The sequence below is a fragment of the Aegilops tauschii genome, chromosome 3 (assembly GCF_002575655.3).
Source record: "Aegilops tauschii subsp. strangulata cultivar AL8/78 chromosome 3, Aet v6.0, whole genome shotgun sequence".
Lineage (NCBI taxonomy): Eukaryota > Viridiplantae > Streptophyta > Magnoliopsida > Poales > Poaceae > Aegilops > Aegilops tauschii.
This window is the reverse complement of record NC_053037.3, coordinates 99,068,997-99,082,614: the sequence shown is the minus strand read 5'-3', so window position 1 is coordinate 99,082,614 and position 13,618 is coordinate 99,068,997. Positions and strand designations below refer to the sequence as shown.

The window sequence follows — 13,618 nt, the reverse complement described above, 5'->3', positions numbered from 1 at the left end:
CCCTCTGCCCCTCTTTCCCCTTTCCCCCTCTCCGTTGGAAGGAAGGGGGGAGCCGACTAGGACTAGGAGTCCTAGTGGGACTCACCCACTTGGTGCGACCCCTAGGGCCGGCCGGCCTCCCCTCCCCTCCTTTATATATGGGGGCGGGGGGCACCCCAAAGGACATCAATTGTTCTCTTAGCCGTGTGCGGTGCCCCCTCCACAGTTTACTCCTCCGGTCATAGCGTCGTAGTGCTTAGGCAAAGCCCTGCGCGGATCACATTACCATCACCGTCACCACGACGTCGTGCTGACGGAACTCTCCCTCGACCCCTACTGGATCAAGAGTTCGAGGGATGTCATTGAGCTGAACGTGTGCTGAACACGGAGGTGCCGTACATTCGGTACTAAGATCGGTTGGATCATGAAGACGTTCGACTACATCAACCGCGTTAAACTAAAACTTTCGCTTTCGGTCTACGAGGCCTGGACACACTCTCCCGCTCTCATTGCTATGCATCTCCTAGATAGATCTTGCGTGATCGTAGGAATTTTTTTGAAATTGCATGCTACGTTCCACAACAGCAATCATGCTCATCATTCAAATATTTTGTGCCAAACATTTTATTGACTTCTTCTTCTAACAATTGAGCACAATTTTCTGATCCATCATTTTCAAGAAAGATATTATAAAGATGATCAATAATATGATACAACCTCAATTCCATTTTTTGCAGTTTTCTTTTATAAACAAACTAGTGATAAAACAAGAAACTAAAAGATTCGATTGCAAGATCTAAAGATATACCTTCAAGCACTCACCTCCCCGGCAACGGCGCCAGAAAAGAGCTTGATGCCTACTACACAACTTTATTCTTGTAGACACGTGTTGGGCCTCCAAGCGCAGAGTTTTGTAGGACAATAGCAATTTTCCCTCAAGTGGGTGACCTAAGGTTTATCAATCCGTGGAAGGTGTAGGATGAAGATGGTCTCTCTCAAACAACCCTGCAATCAAATACAAGAAATCTCTTGTGTCCCCAACACACCCAATACAATGGCAAATTGTATAGGTGCACTAGTTCAGCGAAGAGATGGTGATAAAAGTGTAATATGGATGGTAGAAATATATTTTTATAATCTAAATAAATAAAAACAGCAAGGTAGCAAATAGTAAACTGGCACAAAAACGGTATTGCAATGCTGAAAAATGAGGCCTAGGGTCCATACTTTCACTAGTGCAATCTCTCAACAATGCTAATATAATTGGATCATATAACCATCCCTCAACGTGCAATGTAGAATCACTCCAAAGTCCCTTCTAGTGGAGAGCATAAGAATAAATCGTTTGTAGGGTATGAAACCACCTCAAAGCTATTCTTTCCGATCGATCTATCCAAGAGTTCGTACTAAAATAACACCAAATAATTTCAGATTCATAATACTCAATCCAACACAAAGAACCTCAAAGAGTGCCCCAAGATTTCTACCAAAGAAACAAAAGACGAGAACGTGCATCAACCCCTATGCAAAGATTATCCCAATGTCACCGCGGGAATCCGCGAGTTGAATGCCAAAATGCATATCAAGTGAATCAATATGATACCCCATTGTCACCACGAGTATTCATATGCAAGACATATATCAAGTGCTCTCAAATCCATAAAAGTATTCAATTCGATAACAACAAAATCTCAAAGGGAAAAACTCAATTCATCACAATAAGATAGAGAGGGGAAACACCATATGATCCGGCTATATTAACAAAGCCCGCGATACATCAAGATTGTGACATCTCAAGAACAAGAGAGAGAGAGAGATTAAACACATAGCTACTGGTACAAACCCTCAGCCCGGAGGGTGGACTACTCCCTCCTCATCGTGGTGGCCGCTGGGATGATGAAGATGGCCACTGGTGATGATTCCCCCCTCCGACAGGGTGCCGGAACATGGTCTAGATTGGTTTTCGGTGGTACAGAGGCCTGTGGCGGCGGAACTTCTGATCTAGGGTTATTTCTGATGGTTTCTCTATTATAGGATATTTTGGCGTCGGTTTCACACGAAGATGGGCCTCGAGGTGAGCACAACCCACCGGGGCAAGCCAGGCCCACCAGGCGCACCCTTGTGGGTTGTGCCCTCCTCGTGGCTCTTCTGGCCCCCCACGAAGCTTTGGAGGTCTCTTTTTTTGTTCAAAAAAAAATCGTCAAAAAGTTTCAGCTCATTTGGAGAACTTTCATTTCTGCACAAAAAACAACACCACGGTAGTTCTGCTGAAAACAACGTCAATCCGGGTTAGTTCCATGCAAATCATACCAAAACCATATAAAATTGTTGTAAACATGGCATAAATACTTCATAAATTATAGATACATTGGAGGCGTATAAATAAGTTCACAAGGTCACAGAACCCGCAAGTTTATCACCAAAACATACATCAAGTGGATCACGCAAATATCCCATTGTCACCACAGATAAGCACATGCAAGACATACATAAAGTGTTCTCAAATCCTTAAAGACTCAATCCGATAAGATAACTTCAAAGGGAAAACTCAATCCATTACAAGAAGGTAGAGGGGGAGAAACATCATAAGATCCAACTATAATAGCAATGCTTGCGGTACATCAAGATCGTGCCAAATCAAGAACACGAGAGAGAGAGAGAGATCAAACACATAGCTACTGGTACATACCCTCAGCCCCGAGGGTGAACTACTCCCTCCTCGTCATGGAGAGCGCCGGGATGATGAAGATGGCCACCGGTGATGGTTTCCCCCTCCGGCAGGGTGCCGGAACGGGCTCCTGATTGTTTTTCGTGGCTACAGAGGCTTGCGGCGGCGGAACTCCCAATCTAGGTTTCTTTCCGGGGGGTTTCTGTATTTATAGGAATTTTTGGCGTCGGTTTCACGTCAGGGGGGGTTCACGAGGAGCCCACAAGGACGGAGGGCGCGCCCTCCACCCTTGTGGGGGCCTCGTGGCTCTTCTGGCCCAACTCCTTTGCTTCGGGGGCTTCTTCTGTTTCATAAAAAAACACCGTAAATTTTCAGCTCATTTGGACTCCATTTGATATTCCTTTTCTATGAAACTCAAAAACAAGGAAAAAACAGAAACTGGCACTGGGCTCTAGGTTAATAGGTTAGTCCCAAAAATCATATAAAATAGCATATAAATGCATATAAAACATCCAAGATAGATAAATAATAGCATGGAACAATAAAAAATTATAGATACGTTGGAGACGTATCAGTGAACACAAAGATTTTTGGCGTGGTTCCGATAGGTGGTGGTATCGTACATCCATGTTGATGGAGACTTCAACCGGTGAAGGGTAGCGGTTGCGCGAGTCTACGGAGGGCTCCACCCATGAAGGGTCCACGAAGAAGCAATATTGTCTATCCCACCATGACCATCGCCCACGAAGGACTTGCCTTACTCGGGTAGATATTCACGAAGTAGGCGATCTCCTTGCCCTTACAAACTTCTTGGTTCAACTCCACATCATGTCGGAGGCTCCCAAGCGACACCTAACCAATCTAGGAGACACTAGTCTCCAAAAGGCAATAGACGGTGTGTTGATGATGAAATCCTTGCTCTTGTGCTTCAAATGATAGTCTCCCCAACACTCAACTCTTTCTCACAGATTTGGATATGGTCGAAGAAGGATTTGAGTGGAAAGCAACTTGGGGAAGGCTAGAACTCAAGGTTCAAATGGTAGGAATAGAATCTCTTGATCTCAACACATGAGTAGGTGGTTCTCTCTCATAAAATGAATGGTAGAAGTGTAGGCACGTTCTGATGGCTTTTTTCAACGAGGAAGCAGGGGTGGGGGTATATATAGCCTCCACACAAAATCCAACCGTTACACACTTTTGACCCATCTTGGTGGCACCGGTCAGAAAACTCGGTGGAACTGATTTGTGTAAAAATATGAACGTTGGGAATCTCGGTGGGATCGACGGGAACAACTCGGTGGGGCCAATGTGCAAGGGCTTAGGGAAAACCTAATCTCGATGGGACCGAAGTGAAGCAATAAGGCAACAGAGAATCGGTCAAGCCATATCGGTGAGACCGATTGTAATTCTCGGTGGGACCGAAATAGTTGCAACAAGCAACAGAGAGTTAGCAAGGCCATCTCGGTGGGACTGAGATCCATATTGGTGGATCCGAATTGTTACGGGTTTGGCAGTGGCTAAGTCCATATGAACTCGGTGGCTCCGGGTAGTAAATATCGATGGGGCCGAGTTGGAGTTTAGGATTCGGACATATTTGGATGGAGAAAGTGGTTGTGGGTTTTGGAGCAATATCACTAAGCACTTAAGCAACAAGGTCATAAGCGACACCTCATCCCCTTTTAATAGTATTGGCTTTCCTATGGACTCAATGTGATATTGGATCACTTAAACAAAAATGTAGAGTCTTGAGCTTTTTGCCAATCCATTTCCTTAGCATTTTGAGGAGTCAACATCTCTATTCACTGCCATGCCAATCATTGAACATCCTGAAATATTTATCTTGAATGGACATTAGTTCAATGAGGTATATGTTGTTATGAATTGCCAAAACCACCCGGGGATTAGTTGCACTTACGAGGACCGAGCTCATCTCATGCCCGATGACGCAGGACGGGTCGATGGAGGCTAGTTTAGGCCAGCCCATTTGGTTTCGGCGCTGGGGGCCGCCAAGGGGTGAGAAAGGCGGGTCCTTTCCGCTCGTATCTTTGGTTGAGGCAGCGGTGGGTCTCGGGTGAGGTAGTGTCAAGGTCTTGAATGCCGGGGCGGCGACCCTGGTGGTGGTTCCGCGGTGCTCATGGGCAGAGTCCGTGGCTCGGTGCTACCCGGTGGCCATGGTCGTGTGGGAGGCGTGGTCGCCGGGGTTTGTCGTTCGGTGGCGGTGAGTGTTGGCCGGGGTGAAAACCCGATATATCTTCAGACGGACCAGCGGCGGCGGAGCTCGTTCCCTTCTTGAAGGCGTCGTCGCGGCTCTCGCTGCCTGTCATGTTGCTCCAGGGGAAAATCTGATCCTCGGGTCGGATGGCGGCGACACTTTGGTCTTGTAACCTTTCTGAAGGCGCTGCCTTGGAGCACACAGGTCGTCGTATGCGGCTTCATCTCTTCGCGGTGACGTGTTCACGGTTGAGGACTCCGGTTGTTCTTGTAGTACTAGGGGTGATGTTGCTGCGCTCAGCGCCTATGTATTCTGACTTGAGTGTATGCGTGTGTTGTGATGACGTGCATTTGCACCTGGACTGTGGATGGTCGTTACTTTATATATAAAACGAGACGAAAGCCTTTTTCAACAATGATATGGAGATAAATAGTACGTCTAAAGCAAGGTAAGCACTAAGCAGCTACTATGGCCTGCATGCGTTCTTCAAAGGTCCCCGACACCAAAGAACGTGAAGGTGTGGGCTGCCGTGCTCATTTGAGCGGAACGAACCACATAAATATATACTCCCTCCGTTTCTAAATATATGTGTTTTTAAATATTTGAATATGGACAACATATATAGATGAATATAAACGTATTTTAGAGTGTAAACTCACTTATTTTATTCCGTATGTAGTTCATATTAGAATCTCTAAGAAAACTTATATTTAGGCACGGAGGAAGTAAAAATTCGAGAGAAAAATGGATGTGTAGAAACATTTGATAAGGTTTGAAAAGCTGTAATTGTTATTATACATGTCACCTTTCTATAAGAAGATAAGATGCAAGAATAATGGACAAACCAAACTATTTCTTAACTGGGTATTTAAATTCAACTAATTACAATTGCAACCACTCCATGTATCCATGTTGACTAGTTGCAATTGTAATCTGGCTTAGTCATGTTTGAACTCGAGAAACTGACGCCACCTTAATCCTTTTGTATGTCTATTTGTTGACCAGTTCAAACACGACTAGATTTATGAACGAATCTCAAACAGTTTGCAAGCTTCCGTCGTAGTAGGATACTCGGCTCTCACCCGAGAGACCCGGGTTCAAGTCCCGGCGACGGAATTTTTTCTTTTTTTTGTGCTCCTAAGCCAGATTAACCAAAATTACTAAACCACCCCTCCATTCCACACCGCACGCGGGGGCACGGACGTAATTGCAGGCATATAAGCACCCTCCGCGCTAGGGTTTGCTCCTCTCCCTCCCTACAAAGCCGCTGCCGCCGCCGCCCCGCACCACTCTTTAAACCCCTCCCCCCCTCCCCCCCCCCCCCTCCTCCCCTCCCCCGCCGCCGCTCCCCAGATCCCGCCGCCATGGTGAGTTCCCCTCCGCCCTGTCAGTTGTTCCAAATCCTTTGGGTTGCTCGTGTTCCTGGTGTTCTGATGATGCGGCGTTGTCTGTGTTTTGGTGCTCGCAGTCGACGGAGAAGAAGCAGCTGAACCCCATGCGGGACATCAAGGTGCAGAAGCTCGTCCTCAACATCTCCGTCGGCGAGAGCGGAGATCGCCTCACCCGCGCCTCCAAGGTATACATCTGCCTGCCTGTCTATTTACCCTCCCGCTCGCCTCGTTGATGCGCTCGCGCGCGTATGGTTCAGATTAGTTCCGTGCAGATGTCAATATATTGGTTGTTAGTAGCCTGGTTGTTCTTGCAGTCTAGTGCTCTAGTTTGTGGAATTGCATCTATCTGATCTCGTCATTGGCCTATCCTATCTGGGGTGTCTCCTTTGTAGTTTGCTTGTAGGACATGCATCGGGTTCTGGTTCTGATGCTGCTACTTTGTAACCACTGCTGTCTTGGTGTGGTCAATCGTTTCTGCTCCATTTCCCTAGTTGTAGATTGACTTTAATCAGTGTTGTCCGAGTGGCACCGAGTAGTTAAAACTGATTTCCCTGCATTCCCGGTCTCTGAAAAATACAGCTTAACTGCCAATCATTGATCGATGTTAACTGCATTCCTGTTGTTAATTTGATAGGTGCTGGAGCAGCTGAGCGGACAGTCACCGGTGTTCTCCAAGGGTGAGCTTCTTAAATCCGACTTGTTCCCTTGGACATGTCAATTGAGGTCAATGTAGTTGGTCCTAATAGGAACGATATTGTGCTACTGCAGCGAGGTACACTGTCAGGTCGTTCGGTATCAGGCGTAATGAGAAGATCGCCTGCTATGTGACTATCAGGGGTGAGAAGGCGATGCAGCTGCTGGAGAGTGGCCTGAAGGTGAAGGAGTACGAGCTGCTCAGGAGGAACTTCAGCGACACCGGATGCTTTGGCTTCGGTATCCAGGAGCACATCGATCTCGGCATGAAGTAAGTTGAGATGGTGGCAGCACTTTTTTTTGTCAACTCGGTGCTTGTTGGGACTGGTTAATACTTATTAATCAAGTAGATGATTCTGTTTCATCATTATTAAGTAGCTGAGATCAAAATCACTAGAGCAGCTATATAGGAACTGTTTGAGAGTTGAGAACCGAGACTGATATTTGTCTGTAGCAGTAGTAGGGGCTACATATCATTAGTCAGTTACTCTAATCGTTAAATTCCATAAGATTATTGCACTCATTATTTCCTTGTGCTTAGAATATTGGTTAGATTAAATGGGCTGAATCATCATCCTTAGATTGGATGTATTTACTCAGTTGTTTCATCTGCCAATACCTTACTTGGTTCTCAAGCGTTCAATTAACAACATACATGCAGGGCTTTGGTTCCTTCATCTTGGCACTGTTAATATTTGACATTCTATTGGAATCCTTGTGGATAACTATTCTTTTACAGTATAATTGTGCAAATCACTGCTTGACTTTAGTTTGGATACGTTGTGTTGCCACTGCCTAGGTCCTTCCTAACCTTTGTATTTGGGGTGCTACTACCTTCATTTACCAAGTAGTTCCAGTACATTGTTCTGTCTGTTTGCTGATAGCACACCTGCATATGAGTGCGCACAATGGTTGTGCAATGAAGATTGTCACTTTCTTGAAGGACCAGAAACTAACCATGTTCCCTTATCAGGTACGATCCATCTACCGGCATCTACGGTATGGACTTCTTTGTGGTGCTCGAGCGTGCTGGGTACCGCGTCTCCCGCCGCCGCAGGTGCAAGGCCCGCGTCGGTATCCACCAGAGGGTCACCAAGGAGGACGCCATGAAGTGGTTCCAGGTCAAGTACGAGGGTGTCATCCTCAACAAGTCCCATGCGAGCTAAGAAGGACGTAGCTCTCTTTAGACCTTGAGTTAATGAAGTTCACCTGGTTGCTGGATATGTATGTTACCTAGAAACCGAAATGCTTTGTCAGTTTTGCCTGTACTCAAGCTGGATGATTTCTGTTTGATCTGCACTTTCGTCTAAGAGGCTCACTACTGTTTTATCCTCTTTCAACAATAGAGTATATGTCTGGCTTATGTGATGACCTGCCTTTTGTTTGGTTACTCTCGAATCTTCTCTAATTTTTTGGTTCGTCCACCCGAATTTCGTGCGCCCTACGTGATGACCATTGTATCTTCCAAGTTGCAACCTCTTCCTTATATTTTCTCCATTTACGCAGCTGGAAGGCATTCATTACTGTTACTCTTTTCTGAAGATATGAAACCAACCTAGAACTGTAAATATTTTCTCCACACGATGCCGCATATGTAAATTTTTTCTCCACCCGTTTTACGTTTGAAACGAAGGTTTCTGCCGAAAATACATTTCACAAACAAACATTTCTCAAATGAAAATTTCATGACGGAATGACACCTGTAGTGTAGAAAATACAGTCTGAACTTATTATTCCGTAGAGATTTTTGTCATTTTTGCCTAGAATGCCCGGGGTGTCATTGACTCATTTCTTCGTGAAACTTCATACAGAGCAGAATGGTCAACCATGTTTGCTAGATATTTTCTTTTTCAATTTTTCTGAATTTTGCCCGCATTTTTCTCAGAATTACTATTTATAAGGTGCATGTGGAATCATGTCCCAAAAATTCTTGTCCGGTTTCTACTTGCTCAATGTTATTCAAGGGTCGAAACCAATATCATTAGTTTCGCTGTCAGTTTGGTTATTTTTAATGGCGAAAGTTTATATGGTATGCCGATACATACGTGATGACTCATGAGCCAACTAGCCAATGGTAAGAGAGAACGAAATTGCTGGGAAGCTCGTGTAAAGAGGCGATTAGGTTAACCACAGCAAGTCCCGCCGCCCTTGGCAAGAAATTCGGTCGCCTGCTGCTGATCCCCCCAAATGGACACGGCAAACATGTGCACCGTGGAGAGGCGCGGCCGCGTCCACCTCATCACCCTCACCGGCGCCGGCGAGCACCGCCTCAGCCCAGCCCTCATCTCCGCCATCCGCGCCGCCGTGGCCGCCTGCCCCGGCGCCGGCGCCCTCGTCCTGGCCGCCGAGGGCAAGTACTTCTCCAACGGCTTCGACCAGGCCTGGGCGCGCACGGTCCCGCCCCACCTCCACACCACCATGAGCGAGGGCTTCCGGGGCCTCGTCGCCGACCTGCTCGCGCTCCCCATGCCCACCGTGGCCGCCGTCACGGGCCACGCCGCCGCCGCCGGCTGCGCGCTGGCCCTCGCGCACGACTCCGTCGTCATGCGCGCCTCCCGCGGGTTCCTGTACATGAGCGAGGTCGACGCCGGCATCAAGATCGTCGACTACTTCGGGGAGCTGCTCCGGCAGAAGGTCCCCGACGCCGCGACCAGGCGGGACATGCTCCTCAGGGGGGACAAGATGACGGCCGCGGAGGCGGTGCGGCGGGGCGTGGTGGACGCGGCCGCGGACGGCGGCGTCGAGGACGTGGTGGCCGCGGCCGTCGCGGCGGCCGAGGGGCTCGCGGCGAGGGGGTGGGACGGGGAGGTCGTGGCCGAGATCAGGAAGGCCATGTGGCCCGCCGTGTGGGGCAAGGTCAAGGACTACGGCGCCGACGCGGTGGCGGCGCGGCCGCGGCTGTAGGCTCCTCTGCTTCTGAAGGATTGCTCTGAATCTGCAGCATGTCGTAGACATCTAGGAGCTGAATAATCGAGTGGAATTGCCTTGTGATGAACTGCGATCCGGCGTTGTGCTGGTAGTTTTCCTTGTGTGATTTATTGATCTCGCTTCTGGTTTCATTTCATGAGACCGACCGAAGCTTCTTGCTGATAGATTTAGCTTGTGAAGCATGAACATGGGCACTCACACAACCAGTTCTTTCTTACTTGTGACTATCAATGGTTTAGAACATTCGATTTGGTCTGCAAACGTCGTGAACAATGGAGGGAGCAGATCAGCATATACGTTTGCTCAATACCCACCTAAACTTGGGCAATTTAGATTTAAGAGAATTATTTTAGTTTTGTCCTTCAACAATAGTCAAAGTCGTCCCTGTAAATTTACTACGTTTTCCCCCTCTCGTTAGGGTTTTGACTCCTCTCACCGCCGTCCGTGTTGAGCCCATCCATCCCCTCCCTCCAGCCGCCGCTACAAGGGCTCTTATATCGCTTTCAACGATTTGACTATCAAGAATAGAGAGGAAGGCCAGACAAGCTAGACCCGGAACAATTAACTTATTTCATACGGTAGGAGCTCGTCTGAATTTTGTCCGTCAGTGGCTCGAGAGACAACATGGGCAAACTCTAAATAAGTTTGGTGGCCACTAACGGTGTATTAAATCAATGGTGGCCCATCATCCGGGACGCCCGTCGCTGGGCCGACCTCAAGGCCCAGCAAAATAGGGCATAGCCAGGGCCCTTCGACCTATGAGAAGCCCTCCTTCCGAGAAGTTCTTCGTCTTGGTGTACAAGTCAAAGACCCCCCCCATCCGATCTGATTGTGGCTCTAGGTCGGTTCGTAGGACGTGTGACCCTAGGCCTCGTCCCCCTTTATATGGCGAGGTCAGGGGTAGTTTGGAATCCCCTGACATCTACTCATCGTCTCGGTAGCTCCCACACATATTGTACCCATGAGGGTTTGAACCTTGGTAAACCCCTCGTGTGAGATACCTTCTGGAAAATTTGGTCACGCGCTCCACTCTACCGGGACTATTGACGGTTTTCTGTTCCGTAAATTACCGTTGCTCGCTCCATTATAGTTGTTATGTGCTCCTTGGTTGCTAGGATCTGGTGGCCTGGAAATTTTAGAAGTATAGTTCTAGTTCTTCCAATTAGGATTATAATTATTTTGAGTAGTGACTTGACATCATTAACACAACATCGGTAATAGCATTAACAGGAACATCTTCCTTACCTTTTCATCATACCTATTAGTTCATATCTTCATAATTTTCTTCTACAACGGAATTTACCGTTTTTACAAGATCTTTAAACATGTCACCGGGCATGGTTTTCTTGCATATCACCAAGTAGCTTTATAGCCCCCTCAACCGGTCTTTTTATAATTGTTCTGCCAGCAGCTGCATCAAACATGAGTTTTGATAAGGGATTCAGAGCATTATTAAATAGATGAAGAATTAACCATTCTTCCATCCCATGATTTGAATAATTCCTTATAACTTCTTTCATTCGATCCCAAGAACATAGTGGATACTAGGGATTAAGCCCTAACAAATCTGACAACAGTTACATAAGAAATCTCATCTACCTCCATATGTCTATAGAAAATTACTCACACATGGATGTGAGCATAATGAAATTGTTGATGGAGTAGGGTTGGTGATGACGACGGCGACGAATCCCTTTCTCCGGAGCCAGAAACAGACTCCAGATCAGGGCTCCCGATGGAGAACATGAGGTGGTGGCGGCTCCGTATCGTAAAACATGATGATTATTTTTTGTGTTTTTCTGGGATATATGGGAAATTATAGCGCTGGAATCAAGTCAAGGCGGTGGTCAGAGACCCCACATGACAGGTGGCGCGCCTTGGGGGTGGCCGCACCACCTGGTCGTCTGGCGGCCTGGTGGCCCCCCTCCAGTACTTCTTTGCTCCAATATTATTTATTTATTCCAAAATAAATTTCCAAAAATCCTTGTCCAATTCCGAGCACTTTTATTTCTACACAAAAATAACACCATGGTGGTTCTGCTGAAAACAACGTGAGTCCGGATTAGTTTCATTCAAATCATGTAAATTAGAGGTCAAAATAATAGTAGAAGTGTTTGAAAAAGTAGATACATTGAAGACGTATCAATATGTTGAGAGAAATAAGTTAGTGGAGGCTAACTATTTGCATATAAATGATACATGATTTTTTTAAAAGCACACAAATTGTGTGCCGTACTTTATAGAAGGCAAAGGATAAAGTACAAGAAATTAGACAAGCTCCCACCATAGACCGGTGAGAAGCAAACACCGCACCGACTTGAACGCACCCAACGCAACTCCCAATGCAAATGTGCCTTCCCTAAATTGACCAACAAAATCGTGTCTCAACCAACACCGACCACCTTCGAAGAGCAACAACTCCAAAGAACTCTCCTTGGTGACGCACTAACCACCCTTGATTGCCTAAAAGAGGTGGCAGGTGGATGCGGGACTTGGACAGCCCCCAGAAAGCCATCATCTTGGACTGACCCGCGACGGTGTACATAGCTCCCTTGAATCAGAATCTTGGGCAACCCCGAGCACCAAAGGAATGCAACATAGAACCTCCAAGCCATGTCTCCATAAACGATGTTCACAACAGGGAAATGACACCAAGAATGCCAACATCATCGATCCGGATGCGAACCAAGGCTTTTGCCGGAGACATCAAACCAAGTGAGAGGGAGCGAGGTGCTGGCACTCCACCATGACGCCTCCAAGGAGGGGAATGACACCCACGGGTGTCGTCGCTACTCGCATCGTCCGGAGACGTGCCGGACTTTCATTGAAATTGTCGCACACCTACGTCCCCCTGCTCACCGGAAAGGGCAAAACCGCCATGTTTGTTCACTCCACTGTCGCCGCAACACCATGCCATTGAAGTAGTATCTACACGCCCCACCTGCACCACCACACGTTGAACACATCATAACCACCTGCACCACTGTCGGTGTCAAAACCGTCCGATCTCGGGTAGGGGGTCCCGAACTGCGCGTCTGAGGATCGAGGGTAACATGAGACAAAGGGGACATGATGTTTACCCAGGTTCGGGCCCTCCTGATGGAGGTAATACCCTACTTCCTGCTTGATTGACTTTGATGAGTATATGGGTTACAAGAGTCGATCTACCTTGAGACCGTAATGGCTAAACCCTAGATGTCTAGCCTATATGATTTGTGTTCGCCTCTATGGACTAAACCCTCCGGTTTATATAGACATCGGAGGGGCCTAGGGTTATACAAAGTTGGTTTACAGAGGAAGGAAACTACACATCCGAACGTCAAGCTTGTCATCCATGCAAAGGAGAGTCCCAACCGGACACGGGAGAAGGCCTTCTATCTTGTATCTTCATGGCCCATCAGTCCGACCCATGCTACACAGCCCGGACGCCCGAGGACCCCATAATCCAGGACTCCCTCAGTAGCCCCCGAACTTGCCTTCAATGACGATGTAATATTCGGCTTTGCAAGGCGGGTTCTTCATTATAATCCAGACTGATGACAATCTGGTGATAATCTTGATGCCTTTTACGATGCCCCCTTGTCGATGCTTCGATTTCCGCGCACTGAGTGAATATGAACGGTCCATGCTTTTTTGCAAATAAGTCCTTTACCACGCTCGGATGGCATCTATATAAGGAGGTACATCGCTCCAAATGGCATCCCACATCGCGCAGAAAGAAAATCGCCAAGTCCAGCCACGAGTAAA

General features: G+C 47.3%; 2 protein-coding genes across 2 annotated transcripts; both read left to right on the top strand.

Moving 5' to 3' along the window:
* Nucleotides 1–6,056: 6,056 nt before the first annotated feature.
* LOC109769465 (large ribosomal subunit protein uL5) lies at nt 6,057–8,311 on the top strand. Its single transcript, XM_020328206.4, has 5 exons — nt 6,057–6,226; nt 6,328–6,435; nt 6,885–6,927; nt 7,019–7,214; nt 7,917–8,311. Exons 1-5 carry the CDS (start codon nt 6,224–6,226, stop codon nt 8,107–8,109), a joined length of 543 nt encoding a protein of 180 aa, XP_020183795.1. The 5' UTR covers nt 6,057–6,223; the 3' UTR covers nt 8,110–8,311.
* A 699-nt stretch (nt 8,312–9,010) lies between these two features.
* On the top strand, nt 9,011–10,088 carry LOC109769467 (enoyl-CoA delta isomerase 2, peroxisomal). Its single transcript, XM_020328207.4, has one exon. The coding sequence runs from the start codon at nt 9,131–9,133 to the stop codon at nt 9,845–9,847; it is 717 nt and encodes a 238-aa protein (XP_020183796.1). The 5' UTR covers nt 9,011–9,130; the 3' UTR covers nt 9,848–10,088.
* The last annotated feature ends 3,530 nt before the right edge of the window (nt 10,089–13,618 follow it).